Source organism: Terrapene carolina, unplaced genomic scaffold (assembly GCF_002925995.2).
Source record: "Terrapene carolina triunguis isolate 2854851 unplaced genomic scaffold, T_m_triunguis-2.0 Scaffold62, whole genome shotgun sequence".
NCBI lineage: Eukaryota > Metazoa > Chordata > Testudines > Emydidae > Terrapene > Terrapene triunguis.
This window is the reverse complement of record NW_020664413.1, coordinates 25712496-25725808: the sequence shown is the minus strand read 5'-3', so window position 1 is coordinate 25725808 and position 13313 is coordinate 25712496. Positions and strand designations below refer to the sequence as shown.

Here is a 13313-nt window from a genome sequence, read left to right as displayed (position 1 = left end):
ATAAATGCAAATTCATTATCGTTACACATTCAGACAAAAGGATTTTCCATCTGGGTACTAACTGATATTTGTTTGCAGCATTCAACAGTAATTTATGTATCTTTTTTTTTTATCAAGATCCATTTCAGAAGAAATCCTAAAGCAATTTAGTCAAAACCCTGATATGTTTTGGTTTTAGTTGAAAGCCAAAGAAGTGATTAACTCCCTTTTTCTTTGTGGATTTGCTGAACAGGTGCTCTTTTAAAGGATCACTAGGTATATTTAGCATATGAAATTTGAGCAAGTCTAAATCTCATTGGCTGGCCTGGCCACATGATAATTTAGGATCTGATGCATCAGGCTTGCTTTTGCCCAGTGTTTCTCAGGAGGGAAGAGTTGGAGAGGCTTTGCTGCTAAAGAAAGTTTGTAGAATATTGCTGGTAAGCGGATTTTATTTTGCCTGTTTTTTTTTTCTTTAGAGCCAATCGGGCAGTTTCTTATTCTGTAGCTTTTTGAGGGCTCTGTTCACTACTTACCCATGCAAGTCAATAGGTATTTTGCCTAAGCAAGAAGTGATGAAAAGGACCCTGCGTGGTTGCAAATCACAGTAAGTGAAGAGAAATCCTTGGATCTATGTCTGGAGGATATAAAACATGGGGTTTGGATAGACGTTCCCTATAGTTAAGTACATATATGTACCGCTGATGTTTGTGCTTAGACTGAGCTTTAGCCTCCTTTGCTCACCAGACATGCCACTTGTGAATTGTTTTTATGAGTTAGCCGTTTGGTTTAACAAAATAGGTTTCTTCTCATTTTTTCCCAACCTATTGGCATTAAAAAGGGACAATAATGTATGTTCCTATATTTAACCTGCAGTACTGGTCTTCACTTGCCTCAGAAGGAATTGCAGTTTAGCTAGCTAAATGAAACCAGCCAACCACTCCATAGTATTAGCTTACATGGCAGATATCTTTGGACTAAAGCAGCTGTTCCAAACCTTCATCTACCACCAGCGTTAGAAATAGGGATGTATTGTCTAGTAGCAAGCTGTAATTTTGACAGGCCTATAGCATAACCATTCCATTAATTAATCCATCTGAATTTTGCAGCAATAACCTTTATTTCAAATATTGACCCAAACAATATGGTTTTCTATATTTTCTAGGTTTGAAGGAAAAAAATAGAAAAAAGCCACAAAAGCTAAGAAACGGAGCATCCATACAGGCTGATGGTGGGAAGAGAGAAATTAACCTCATTAATTTAAGGTCATTTAAAAATAATTATGCCAGATTTTTCTTCATTATATTTTTGCTTGTTATATTGTAACTTAGCAAGGAAAATCTCATCCAAACAAGAGATGAAATAAAATAATGGGCTATGTAAATATTACAGATAAGGAGAGTTCTCCAGATAATTTTGTAGTGGGGAAAATTCCAAACATATATTTTAACAAATAACCACATCTCTTATTTGTTCTTCAGTATGTGTTGGACGTCAGCATTGGATTCCATATATTTGACCTGAATTGTAACTGATATTAGCATGTTGCTTAATCCAGTAACACTGCAGTCTGAAATAAAGTGAAATAAAGTTACATCATGAGGGCTTTAATTTTTGTGAGTCACATGCTAAAGGTCTGCTCCTGACTTGCCAGTAAAATAATGTATTGGTATTAGCAATTATTACACCGTGACACACACACATAATGGACTTGACTAATAGAGTTTCATAATATTTGAATACTTTGGGCTAATATTATATTTTCATCTGTTATATGTCCAGTGCATAGGTGCTAGGCAGAGGAATACTCTGTGAAAATGGCAGACGACGAGGAGTATGAGGAGGTAATAGAGGTAAGAGAAAAATCTTCTAACAATGGAGTTACTTGTTTGTGAACTTGTAACAAATTAATGTTTTGAAGATGCATAGCTTGTGTCCATCTCTATACATAAGCAAACTGCTGCCCAAGTTTGGGTGTGTGCAGGTACATTAGAGGGAACAGTGCCATCAATACAGCAGAGCCTCTGTGGCTGCTGTTCCAGTATCTATTTGAATATGGATTGTGACCTTTCCCACCCATTGCAAGGAAGAAATATGAAAGTTCCATATTGGGGGCCTTTTGTGAGCCCTATGTGGTCAATACAGTATGAATACTCAGTGTAGATCTGAGGCCAAATTAAACCCTGGTGTAAGAGAACTAAAATCTATGGCGCTACAGCAGGGATGAATTTGACCTCATTTAAGCTCATTGCTTTGTACCTCATTGTAGTGCCATGATTTGAGGAGTCCCCAATAACTAGGGACACAACAGCCTACTATCATGGGTGAATGTCAGTGGAAAAAATGACTTTGCTATAAGATGGTTACACTATATTAATAAACCTGCCCTTAGTTATTAAACGATGTTTATTCCATTAAAATACATAAGGGCAACTGGAATGGCTTCCATAGGGTCCTCTGGGGGGGGGGGGGGGAGATAATGTTTATTTCAGTGACCAATTTTACAACTCTGATCCGCACAAGAAATCCTATGGATTTCTCATCTGAGCCAGGATGGCAGGGTGAAGCCTTCAGTGTTGAACACTGTATGTTTCTGATCGTCAGAAGCAGATGTGCTAATTCAATTAGTTACATATCTACATTATTTGTCTGAAGAAATAAATGTCACTGTTAGTACGGTCCCTGTAGATGTATTTTGGAATCTAGCTATAAAAGGAACTATTTCTCCAAATTGTTATGATTTCCTATATTATCTGTGATTCACCTTGTATGTAGTGACTAATAATATCAGTGTTAATTGTACCACTAGTTATATTGTAGTCAATGCCACTTCCATAATTATCTCCTTTTTTAGGCTGATAATTATTTATTTTATTTTTGATAAGGTGTCAATTTCCTTTTTTTTTTAATTGTGTGATGTGGCTATGTTTTCCCAGACAGCTCCATTTCCTCCTGCTTTGTTTTTTAAAAAATGTATGCCTATCTATAACTACATCTCTTGGACAGCCTCAGATGGTTCTGCTTTATTAGCTCCCTCCTGAGATAGTCACAGGGGAGAAGTTATAAATAAAACAGCAACAAATGGCATCTGGTATCATTTTGAAGCAGCTCAGCCCTTTCCAAAATCATTAAATCTATAACCCTAGTTTTATATAAATCACAGGATGTAAATCTGTGTAATCAACTTGTACCAGATATTTCTGTTTAAAGAGAGAGGAACATTATTGCTGGAATAAGTGAATATTCTTTTACTCACACAGAGTGCTAAGAGTATACTGGGTATTTCATTTAAGGGATATTTCTCCTACCTCTGGATGTATTCGTCTACATTGGATATTGTAGCCATTTGTGATTTGCAGAGAATGCAGCTGATCACAGAACCAGATAGTATTTCACTGATGAGTATCTTGAGACTTTGGGAAAAGTGAGTCAGACACACTATGTTGGCATTGAACAGGAGCTACTCAAAAACATAACCAGATATTAGGCCGCATGAGAGGTAGTTTGTTCTAGTTATTTGAGCAAAGTACTGAGGCCCTAGAAAGCCTGAATTTTAATCACAGTTCTTTTAGGGCCTGTTCCAAAAGGTGCATACTGATGTGCTGTGTGACCTTGGGGAAAATCACTGTGCATGAGATTTTCAGAGGCACAAATGGCAGCTGGACACTTAACTAATACTGGAAGTCAATGAGGGTTAGGTGTTTGTTTTTTTTTTTTTAATTTCCATCTTCATCTTTTCTTCTCCATTGACTTCAATGAAATGTTACAGGGTCAGAGCAGCTGAGGCTCTGGCCCAGTCTGTCTCAGTTTTCCCATCTGTATAAATGGGTACAGTAAAATGGAGAGGGCTGTTGTGAAGTTTGATTGTAGTGACCGTCATCCAGGCTTTTGGGAAACCCTGGTTTCTTTGATACTGACTCTCTCTGTTGCTTTGTGCAAGTCATTTAATCTCACTGCCTCTGTAAAATGGCCATGATAATTAATAATCTTTATCACTTACCTGACAAGAATTTTAATTAGTTTGCAAATTGCTAATTATTATTATTATTACTATTATTAATAAAAATGAGCGGATTCTCCGAGCTCTGCCAGGGATGGAAAAGAGGGTCCTGCATGTCTGAACCACAACTACATCCCCCCCAAAATTGGGTTTGAAAGCTGTGTTTGTTATTGCTTCAAAGACATAAGGAAGGCATTTTGCTGTGCTGCATGACCTTGAGAAATGATGAGGTTTGTCCTCTGTTTATAGTATTACACTGAAGAGACTGTCATTGAGGAGGGTGAACCAATGGAGGTAAATGAGATTGCATGTGGAGCAAACGGACATGTTGTTAATGCAAAGCACCAAATGCATAATAAACCATTCTGTGTTTTGAGGGTTATTTCACCATTCTGACTGCATAAATATGAGCTGAAATAGGTGAAGATTACTTCTCAAGGGACTTCTATTTAATTTACAAGGGCACTCAGTACCTCTCAAAGTTGGGCCATGGATTACATGAACAGGAAACATGGGCTAGTGTATACTCTAATATGCCCTATGTACTTCAGCTATTCTGAAGACAAGTACAGAAAGATTCTTCCTGAAATCTATTATGTTTACACGTCAGTTCAATTCTCATTCGTTTTGTATGACTTAGTCACAAGCAAAGTGATTGTTTCTATGTTTTTCCTGTTTCCGTTATTGCGATGTAGTGCCCCCAGGAAGTTATAAAAGTAATTTGAAATTGCAATTAGGCCATTCGTATGGATATTCCAACTCAGAGCTTTTTCCAGGTGAAATACTCCTCATAGTTTGTGGCTATCAAGACGCACCGCCTTATAGTTTTATTCTGTGGGTAAAGTGTTTCCTTTTGAACAAAGAGTCCTGTCACAAAATCTTTCTTGAATCCTTGTTCCAGTAAAATGCCCATTGACAAAATAGGAACTTTTACTGAGTAAGTAATTCAGGACTACCCCTGCCAAAAAAAAGGCCATGTCATGCCATTTGTTTTTTAAGATGAACTACCCAGTGAAATCAATGGCCACAAATTATTCAAAGTAAGCAATGGTGCAACAGATAGTTCTATATCTGACTTACCAGATTTGCATTACATTAATGATGGTAGTTTTTTTTATTTAAATAGAAAATTAGTCACTGTAAGCACTATAGCCTTTCTAATTAATGTGATTAGATTTTCTTCTGTAGTCTGTGGTGTATTAATACCCTGTAACCCCTTGGGTTATAATATGAAAGAGGAAAACTCACTGTACTTTCAGAATCAAGCATTTTTTTTTCTGCTCATTTTCTTTTATGAGGTCATGATTTAGGCACTGGTTAAGTCTATTCACTGGTACATGTAACTTTTTTCTAGTGTGAAGGTTTTACTGTCTAAGGGCCAAACTTCGTAAACACTTCAGGGCAAGTACCATGTCTTATAGCTGTCTGCAAAGTGCTATGTACATTTATGGCGTAATAAACCAAAAAAAAAAAAAGAAGTTAATAGGAGTCAACTTCAGTTGAACCATTATTTGGCCCTAATGTAATAGGTAACAAGAAACAACATGTAATTTTTTTCATGGTTTTATCACCACCATGCATGCATTTAGGATTCTCCAGTGCCATTTAATGACAGAAAAGGTGCCATTACTTTCCTCACTGATTAGAAATGAATGGATATGGACTAACCTGTTGCAACATTAAAGTGAATAACAACATATTGGAACATTATTAGTGAAACACAACTAGTGCCCACAGAATAAAGCATTTTGAAAGATAAGTATTGCCAACATTTTCTTCTTTAGCTAATGCTCAATATATTTGCTATTCTACGTCATATTAATGCAAATAACTGTCAAGAAATCTGAGCTTCATTCATTCCCTTTTGAAGGCTTTCCTTTTTTTTAGCAAATCTATTATGAACCAAGACTTGATGCTTCCTTATCCATGCACTTTTGAAACAATTTTATTTTTGTAAGTTATAATAATTTCTTTTAGTGTTTTTAATTCAAATCTTACTTGTATTAAAACCATTGCCTACAGCATGAACAAATATATAGATTGTTAAAAGGAAATTGAGTCTCTTTCCAACTGAGCTATACCCACTGCTTATATACATATATCAGATAGTCTCTTCTGTGATTATGATCTGACTATCCACATCAGGACATGCAGGTTAGTAGAAAAACTGGATTCTGAACATACATTCAATCACCTAGTGAATCTTATAGTTATTGTGAAGATCGGAAGGGTTTAGTCATGTTTATCTTGCTATCTCAATTTCTTTCCTCTTTTGGGGGAAGGCTATTCCTTTTGAAGGCTGATAAGTGCCTTTCATCTACATTCACATCTCCCAGTAACATCAACAGGAGCTGTGAATGTGTGGATATGTGTTCCCTCCAATACTCCCAATATAGCCCTTAGTATTCAGATCATTTCTACACTTCGGGCCTATCTGTCATCAATCTACCCTCAAGGTTCCCTCTGACGTCAATGAGAGATACGCATATGGAATGATGGCAGCAGAATACCCTCCAGACTCCAGAGCTGCTGGATAAAAACCAGAGAAGCTTGATTTAGAAATTGGCTAATCTGCAGAGTCTTCACACTGCCTGCTTGGATGATGTGTACTAGGCACATTGGGCAATCCCAGTAGGAAAAGTGGCCCACATTGTAGCTCAGTTACCACTGTGGGGGGGTCCTGAGTAGGAATTAAATGCCATTTCATCAGATAGGAGAGTTAAAAAGTTCTTGCTGCAAAATTATGGCTTATAATTAAAAATCCAATAAATACATATTGCCCACATTCCCAGGTAATCATGGAGACCACCACCACCACCACCACCACCACTGGAACTACTGGCCCCAGAGGCACCTCAGGAACCATTGAGCAAGCTGCACCGCCAGTCAGAAAGAGGATGAAAAAGATAAAAGTGGATTCGTCCAAGTTTATGACACCTTACCTGAAACACAGTCATAAAATGCAGGATCTGTTCAGTCAGGTAAACTCATACACTTGTGTCTTCCTGTTTGTTTCTTTAAATCAAATATGCACATCATCGCAAACCCTAATATCACTGTAATGTCCTCTTCTGTATTTCCTTTCTCATCCTTGTTGATTACTGATATTTACAGTGAAAGAGGAGTTTACATCATTGCCTGATTCACTCATTGTTACGGTAGTGAATCATGATGTCACAAAAAGTGGCTTGAGGGAGGGGCATGAGTTCTATTGGTTATAACAGATATCTGAGAGCCAGGATTCCCGATGTCCATTCCTAGCTCTCTCACTGACTCTTTGTGTTCTGCTGGAAAATTTATTTAACCTCTCTCTGCCTCAGTTTACACACCTCAGTTGGAATGATAATTAAAGATAGACCTGAGTTGTGAACTTACCCAAAGCTCAAGCATGATTGGTTTGTTTGTTTTTCATTTTTGGCCAACTATAGACAAAGGGCCAAGCTGCAAAGTCCAGATCTGGATCCAAACTTTCCCAAAAGCTTGAAGAAAGTGGTGCCAATCTGGGGTGCCACTTCATGCCCCGCTCTAAATACATAAGTGTTGTGAGGCACAATTAATGCCTATGAAGTGTTTTTACATTCTAAGATGGGAAAAGAGGGTAGAAAAAATTAATGGTAATGTGATGGAAGTGATAACTTATTTTGTTGTTTGAATTGGTCCAGGGGGAGGGGAGGAAGGACATGACAGATCATAATCCAGGGCCCAGTCCTGCAAACATTACACACAAATACTCCTAATCCTGTGAACAAGGACACTCACTTGAATAAGGGCTGTAGGATTGAGCCCACAACATGCAGGGAGTATTTTAAAATTGTAGTAGTAGTAGTGCACCTCATGCAAATAAAACCAGCAACTTGACTATAGCAAACATTTTAAGTGGGGAGACTGCCCAACTCAAAGTGAAAATCAATGGGAGTTGGGTGCCATAGGCCTCTTTTTTATTAAGCCCAGCTTTAATTTATTAAATTCAATGTGCCTGATCCTGATCTCATTGAAGTCATTGGGAGCTTTGCCATTGACACCAATGGGAACAGGATCAGGTCATGTGGATTTTCAGCATATCTAAGCAGCTACATTCATTATATTATTTTAAAAATATGTGTGTCATATTAATATTGTAAAGCCATAGAAACACTGGGACAAATTCTGCTCTTATTTCCACCTGTGCAGCCCCATTGACTTCAGTGGGGTTACACAGCTACAAATAAGAGCACAGCTTAAGCCATTGTGTTTTCAGATATCTGAATACAATTTTGTTAGCTACGTGATTTTTATAGAATAATTGTTATGATAGCAAAACCAAACTCCCTACGGGCCTAACCTGTGTCATAGCTGGGTGATCTGAAGTGAGCTCAAGAGGAGAAACAGACTATTCTATTTGTTACAGTGTACCAGATCCCCAGCTGGTGTAAATCAGCACTCCTCCTTTGGCTCCAATGGGACTCAATTGACTTCAATGAAGCTACGCTGATTTACGCTATTTGATGATCTGGCCCAGTGTTGCTAACCCAGTGAAAATAAACATTGATGACTGCTCTAGCTAAAGCTTCTCCAGAACTTTGGGGGTTTGTCTGAGTAATGTTCAGTCTTGTTTTCTTTCAGAACAAATACAAACAGCAGTTTGAAAAAGAAAAAGGAAAGCCATATGCTAGCACAGCTGATACCCCAGAACTTCGGAGAATTAAGAAAGTGCAAGATCAGCTCAGTGAGGTATGTGCTAGGCCTGATAAATCAAATGAGATATAAATTGGTAAGGGGCTGCATCTCCTGGGTTACATATTTTAACTATTGGCAGTAACCCAATAGATAATGTTATGCAATCCAGTCTGGAAGCTTAGCAGAAACATTGCCAAGGTCTCTGTGACAAGCTTAAAAGTCTAGAATTCAGTCTGGGATTTAGGCCTTGGCAACAAGGAAGGAGAGATAATGGTCCTTGATCAGCTGGATAATAATTCCAGGTGGCTGTGGCCAAAAGGGGTTTGAAAAACTTTTATCTGAAATTAAAGATAGGATGCTGGGAAAATGTTGATTAAAGTATAAAGCACTGAATTAAATGACACTGCTGGCTACATCCTGTCATTGTTCTGCATGTGGAATTCCTGTTGAAGTCAATGGAAATATTGCCTGAATACTGCAAAATCAGACCTTTCAAAATGTGCTTAAACACTTCTCTTTTCATATAACCACATAACAAACAGCTGCCCTTAATAGACCCTGCTGATGTGCTCTAAAAGGTACTTATTTGCGTTGTTGTAGTCCCATTTCAAGTAGCACTGTGTTAACACAAACTAGGTACCTTTTAGGGAATGTCTACACTGCAATTAAAAACCCATGGCTGGCCTGTGTCAGCTGACTCGGGGCTTGCAGGGCTCATGTTAAGGGGCTGTTTAATTGAGATGTAGATGTTTGGGCCTGGGACCCTGCAAAGAGGAAGGGTCCTAGAGCTCAGATGTTTTCTTGATAAATACTTCTCCCAATTAATTGTGTTTGGCATGTCTTGATCTAGGTTAAATATCGTATGGCTGGTGATGTTGCAAAGACTATTTGCCATGTTGATGAAAAAGCAAAGGACATAGAACATGCAAAGAAGGTGTCGCAGCAAGTGAGCAAGGTAAGAGTGTGAGTGACTCTGTGAGAGGGTTGTGGACATCAGTAGCAGCAAGCCATGAGTAAAGTGTGTAGGTCAGGGCCCTAAGAATGATTGTATCAAAATTTCAAAGTAACATAGGAAGATAATTAGCAGAGAAACAACTGAGCAAGAGAGAAAAGTGTTATAATTTGAAATGTTCCTCATTGAGGTAATCAGTGGGTTTTCTTTGTTAGAGACTTTTTCTTCCTCAACATTTTGAAAAAGCTGGCTATGTACTAACACATTTTAGTGCTTTCCTACAAGCACAGTTAACCAACATGCTGGTCTTTCTGTCCAGGTTTTATACAAACAGAACTGGGAGGAGAATAAGGATAAGTACCTTCTTCCCCCCGATGCTCCAGAGCTTGTGCAGGCAATAAAAAATACGGCAATGTTCAGTAAGGTAAGAGCAGCTTCTGCTCCGGGGCAGTGTAGTGCATGTATCATTGCTAGTGAGTGGTTATTTCATTCCAAGTAATTACTTCCTGACACTTTTTTCTCTCTTTAAGAAACTGTACACAGAAGATTGGGAGCAAGACAAAACATTATTCTACCCATACAATGACAGTCCAGAGTTGAGGAGAGTAGCAAAGGCCCAAAAGGTTCTTAGTGATGTAAGTAGCAAAGCCTAATTGCCCATTTCAATAGAGTGGTGTCACGCTGATTTACCTCTAGAGACTTCTCAGTGGATTTGCATTGGCATAAAACCACTATAAGGGAGTAGAGAATCAGTCCCAAGATGCAGTGTGGATATTTATGAAAACGGTAGTGCTATGTCTGTTGAAAAGCACTGAATGCGTTGAATGTTTATAAAATCTGAAGAGACTGGCGATTCTGAGTTGTGTTCAGAAGAATTAATGTAATTAAACCGTTACTGGCCCAATCTTCTAGGATACTGTTTTCAATGGGATATGAGAGTGTTTAACATCTCTCAGGAGACAATGAGAACTTTTCAGGATTGGGCCTATACACCCAGTTCTCCCATGTGTAAAACAGGGATAACAATACTTCCCTACTTCACAGAAATGGTTTAATTCATTAATGTTTATAGAAGCACTTGAAGAACTGAATACCTCCTTGGTTAAGGAGCTATATAAGAGATGTCAGTGGCTGTTGAGGGCATTCAGCACCTCATAGGATCAGGGCTCTGAAATCCAAACTATTAATGTATTTCAAAAGTCCCCTAGCAGGTTAGTAATTTCTCTCTTTCTTAAAGAACACTGTAGTAGTTACACTGGTTGAGAGAGCTTATTTTGCAGCAGTGGAAATGACTGCTTCTGTTAATGGAAGTGTTAGAGAGGTCAGGAGTAAATTGTTCTGTTGTTTATTTAAACAGGCAGTTCCTGTAAATGTTTACTCCTTGAATTATTTCAGATTGTTTACAAAAAGGGGCACGATGAACGAAAATCTAAATACACTTCTCTGCCAGATCCACCTGATGTGGAGCTCGCCAAGAAAGTGACTAAGCAGCGCAGTGATGTGAGTATACTGCACCGCTTTCTCCCAACTAGACATCTTGCTTAAGGATTTGGAGACGCAGAATCATTTAAGTGCATATACATTATATACAGGCTGGGTTCAAGAATGAAAGAAAGAAAAGAAAGAAACAGATCAGTCCTCACAAGGGGATCTATGTTTGCCATCTAGTCTTCCATGATGATTGTCAGGGTTTTTTTTCCTCCTCATCTTTTTCAATTCCCATATTCACCCTCCTTCTTCTTTCTTCTTTCCTACACCCCTCTCCCCTTCCTCAATCCTCTCATTCTCCTTCTTTTTCTGTTCTCTCCACCCTCTTTGTACTAGGGGTACGCTAAAGAAGGTCATAATGATCAACATAACCACTATGTTGCTTGTTTAAATTCAAATAGCAAAGTGTTTGTATGTATGGGTGCATTTTTGATTATATAATATTTTCTAAGGAGTCCATAATTTGTTCTCAAGGAACACATTTATTTTTCTAGTAGGACTGGATAATTGATCTTTGATTATGAAATGCACCTGTGGGATCTTAAAAATGAACAAGCTGTAGTCATGTTGTAGAATATATTTAAATATGAATTTCAATGCAAAATTATTATACACATTATAGAGTCCTTCATTTCAAACATCCTCATGTTCACAGATCTCAGTTAGAAGAAAAGTTTGTCAAACAAGATGTCTTCAGCGTGATTTTGCACACTGAATTAGCTAATGGCAACAAGCAGTGAATCCTTAGGGCATGATTAACAAAGGCCCTGGCACCAGTCATCTCCAGTCTATGTTTTGGTATAGTTAGAGTAAATCAGTACCAAAGAATGCAGGAGATGGGATGGAATATAGAGAGATAAAAGTTCAGCTAAATAAATGGGACTAAGTCATGTAGACTCCTAAGTTAGAAGTAGGATTTTAACTCCGTTCCGAATGTAACTGTGACTAAAGAGTAGCTGATATATAATCATATTGCTTTGTACTAGTAATTAACTACAGCACAGTGTTAAGGAATCACAATTATTGACCCTTGAGGTTGAAAAACCATTGATGAACATAGTGATGAGCTTAGCTATCAGCAGAGAGAAAATATTTTATTTGGAGAAAATTTCTCAGATAGCTGAAGGACCTTACTTCGCAACCTTACTCAAATGTAGCTCAAAAGATAAATGCATGTCAAAAAGACCTTATCATGGAACCAGCAGGAACTAACTGATCACTATATAAAGTTAATGAAATATGAGTAGCAGTCAACAGGCTATATGTAGTTCATGCCAGTGAAAACAAGAGCATTTTGTTAGCATTGTTTTCCATAGCCGGTCTCTATGAGTGGCATAAGAACTGAAGCAGCATGGAAGTGCTCAGATTTTCTGAAGCATGCAAATAAACTGGAGTATCAAAATGTAGCCTGAAGCATGATGGCACCAAGTCAAAACCTTTGCACTGCATCCATTAGGAAACAGATAGGAACTAGACTGGAGCAGACAATAGTTTATTTCTGATGAGCTTGAGAACAAGCTGATAGTAATCATATGCACCATGTAAAGGGTGTGCAAACCCTGCATAAATCTGGGTGGTCCACTTTGGTTCTGTGACATGTTGTGTCTGCAGTAGCAGGAAATTCTAGTTGAGTCAGTAGGGGAAAATATGTGTGTTAGTGAGAAGTCATGGATAGTAGTTCACAACTGAAGCTGCCTCAGTGCAGAGCATGTACAAGCTGCAGAAAATAAGAGCGCTTGTTATTAAAAGAGATCATTGGATTCACTGAGTAAGCTTTGGAACAAGCAGAGGTAGAATTTTGGCTTGTGAAATTAGTTTCCCTGATAGAATAACACATTGTTTTAGAAATAGGTAAATCAGACTATTAAATCTAATGTATATGAGCAGTATATCTGCACCACCTAAAACACTGTTCAAGAGAAACCAAGACACATTTATAAACATGGAGGTGGATAAATTGAAGTGCACTTAAAAGGACATTGCCTTTCCTCTTATGGTCAATTGTGTAAAAGAGAAAAATGGTGACAATTGCTGGGGGAGGGGAGCAGGATTTGGCAATGATTGAACAATCTAATTTATATTGCCAAAATGCTGGTGTAAATTATAAACAGCTATACATTTTCCAAGCATGGTGCTCATTGTCCAGTGAACTGTAGATGATTTTGGGTGAGAGAGGGAGAGATCCATATATTCTATGTCTAGAATTTTCGAAGTATCCTAAGGTAGATTTCCTTGGGC

At 38.0% G+C, this 13313-nt stretch overlaps 1 protein-coding gene across 24 annotated transcripts in view; it reads left to right on the top strand.

Moving 5' to 3' along the window:
- Positions 1-353: 353 nt before the first annotated feature.
- Positions 354-13313, top strand: part of NEB (nebulin) — a 201930-nt gene continuing 188970 nt past the window's right edge. For 23 of the 24 annotated variants that reach the window (XM_029910553.1, XM_029910554.1, XM_029910551.1 and 20 more), the window contains exons 1-10: positions 354-419; positions 1145-1244; positions 1762-1832; positions 4229-4273; positions 6772-6960; positions 8582-8689; positions 9486-9590; positions 9907-10011; positions 10118-10222; positions 10983-11087. In XM_029910553.1, coding sequence (XP_029766413.1) covers positions 1797-1832; positions 4229-4273; positions 6772-6960; positions 8582-8689; positions 9486-9590; positions 9907-10011; positions 10118-10222; positions 10983-11087 — 798 coding nt within the window. In that variant the 5' untranslated portion in view covers positions 354-419; positions 1145-1244; positions 1762-1796. Of the gene's footprint in view, positions 420-513; positions 587-1144; positions 1245-1761; positions 1833-4228; positions 4274-6771; positions 6961-8581; positions 8690-9485; positions 9591-9906; positions 10012-10117; positions 10223-10982; positions 11088-13313 lie in introns of those variants that run through there. The other variant, XM_029910539.1, reaches the window with a different exon arrangement.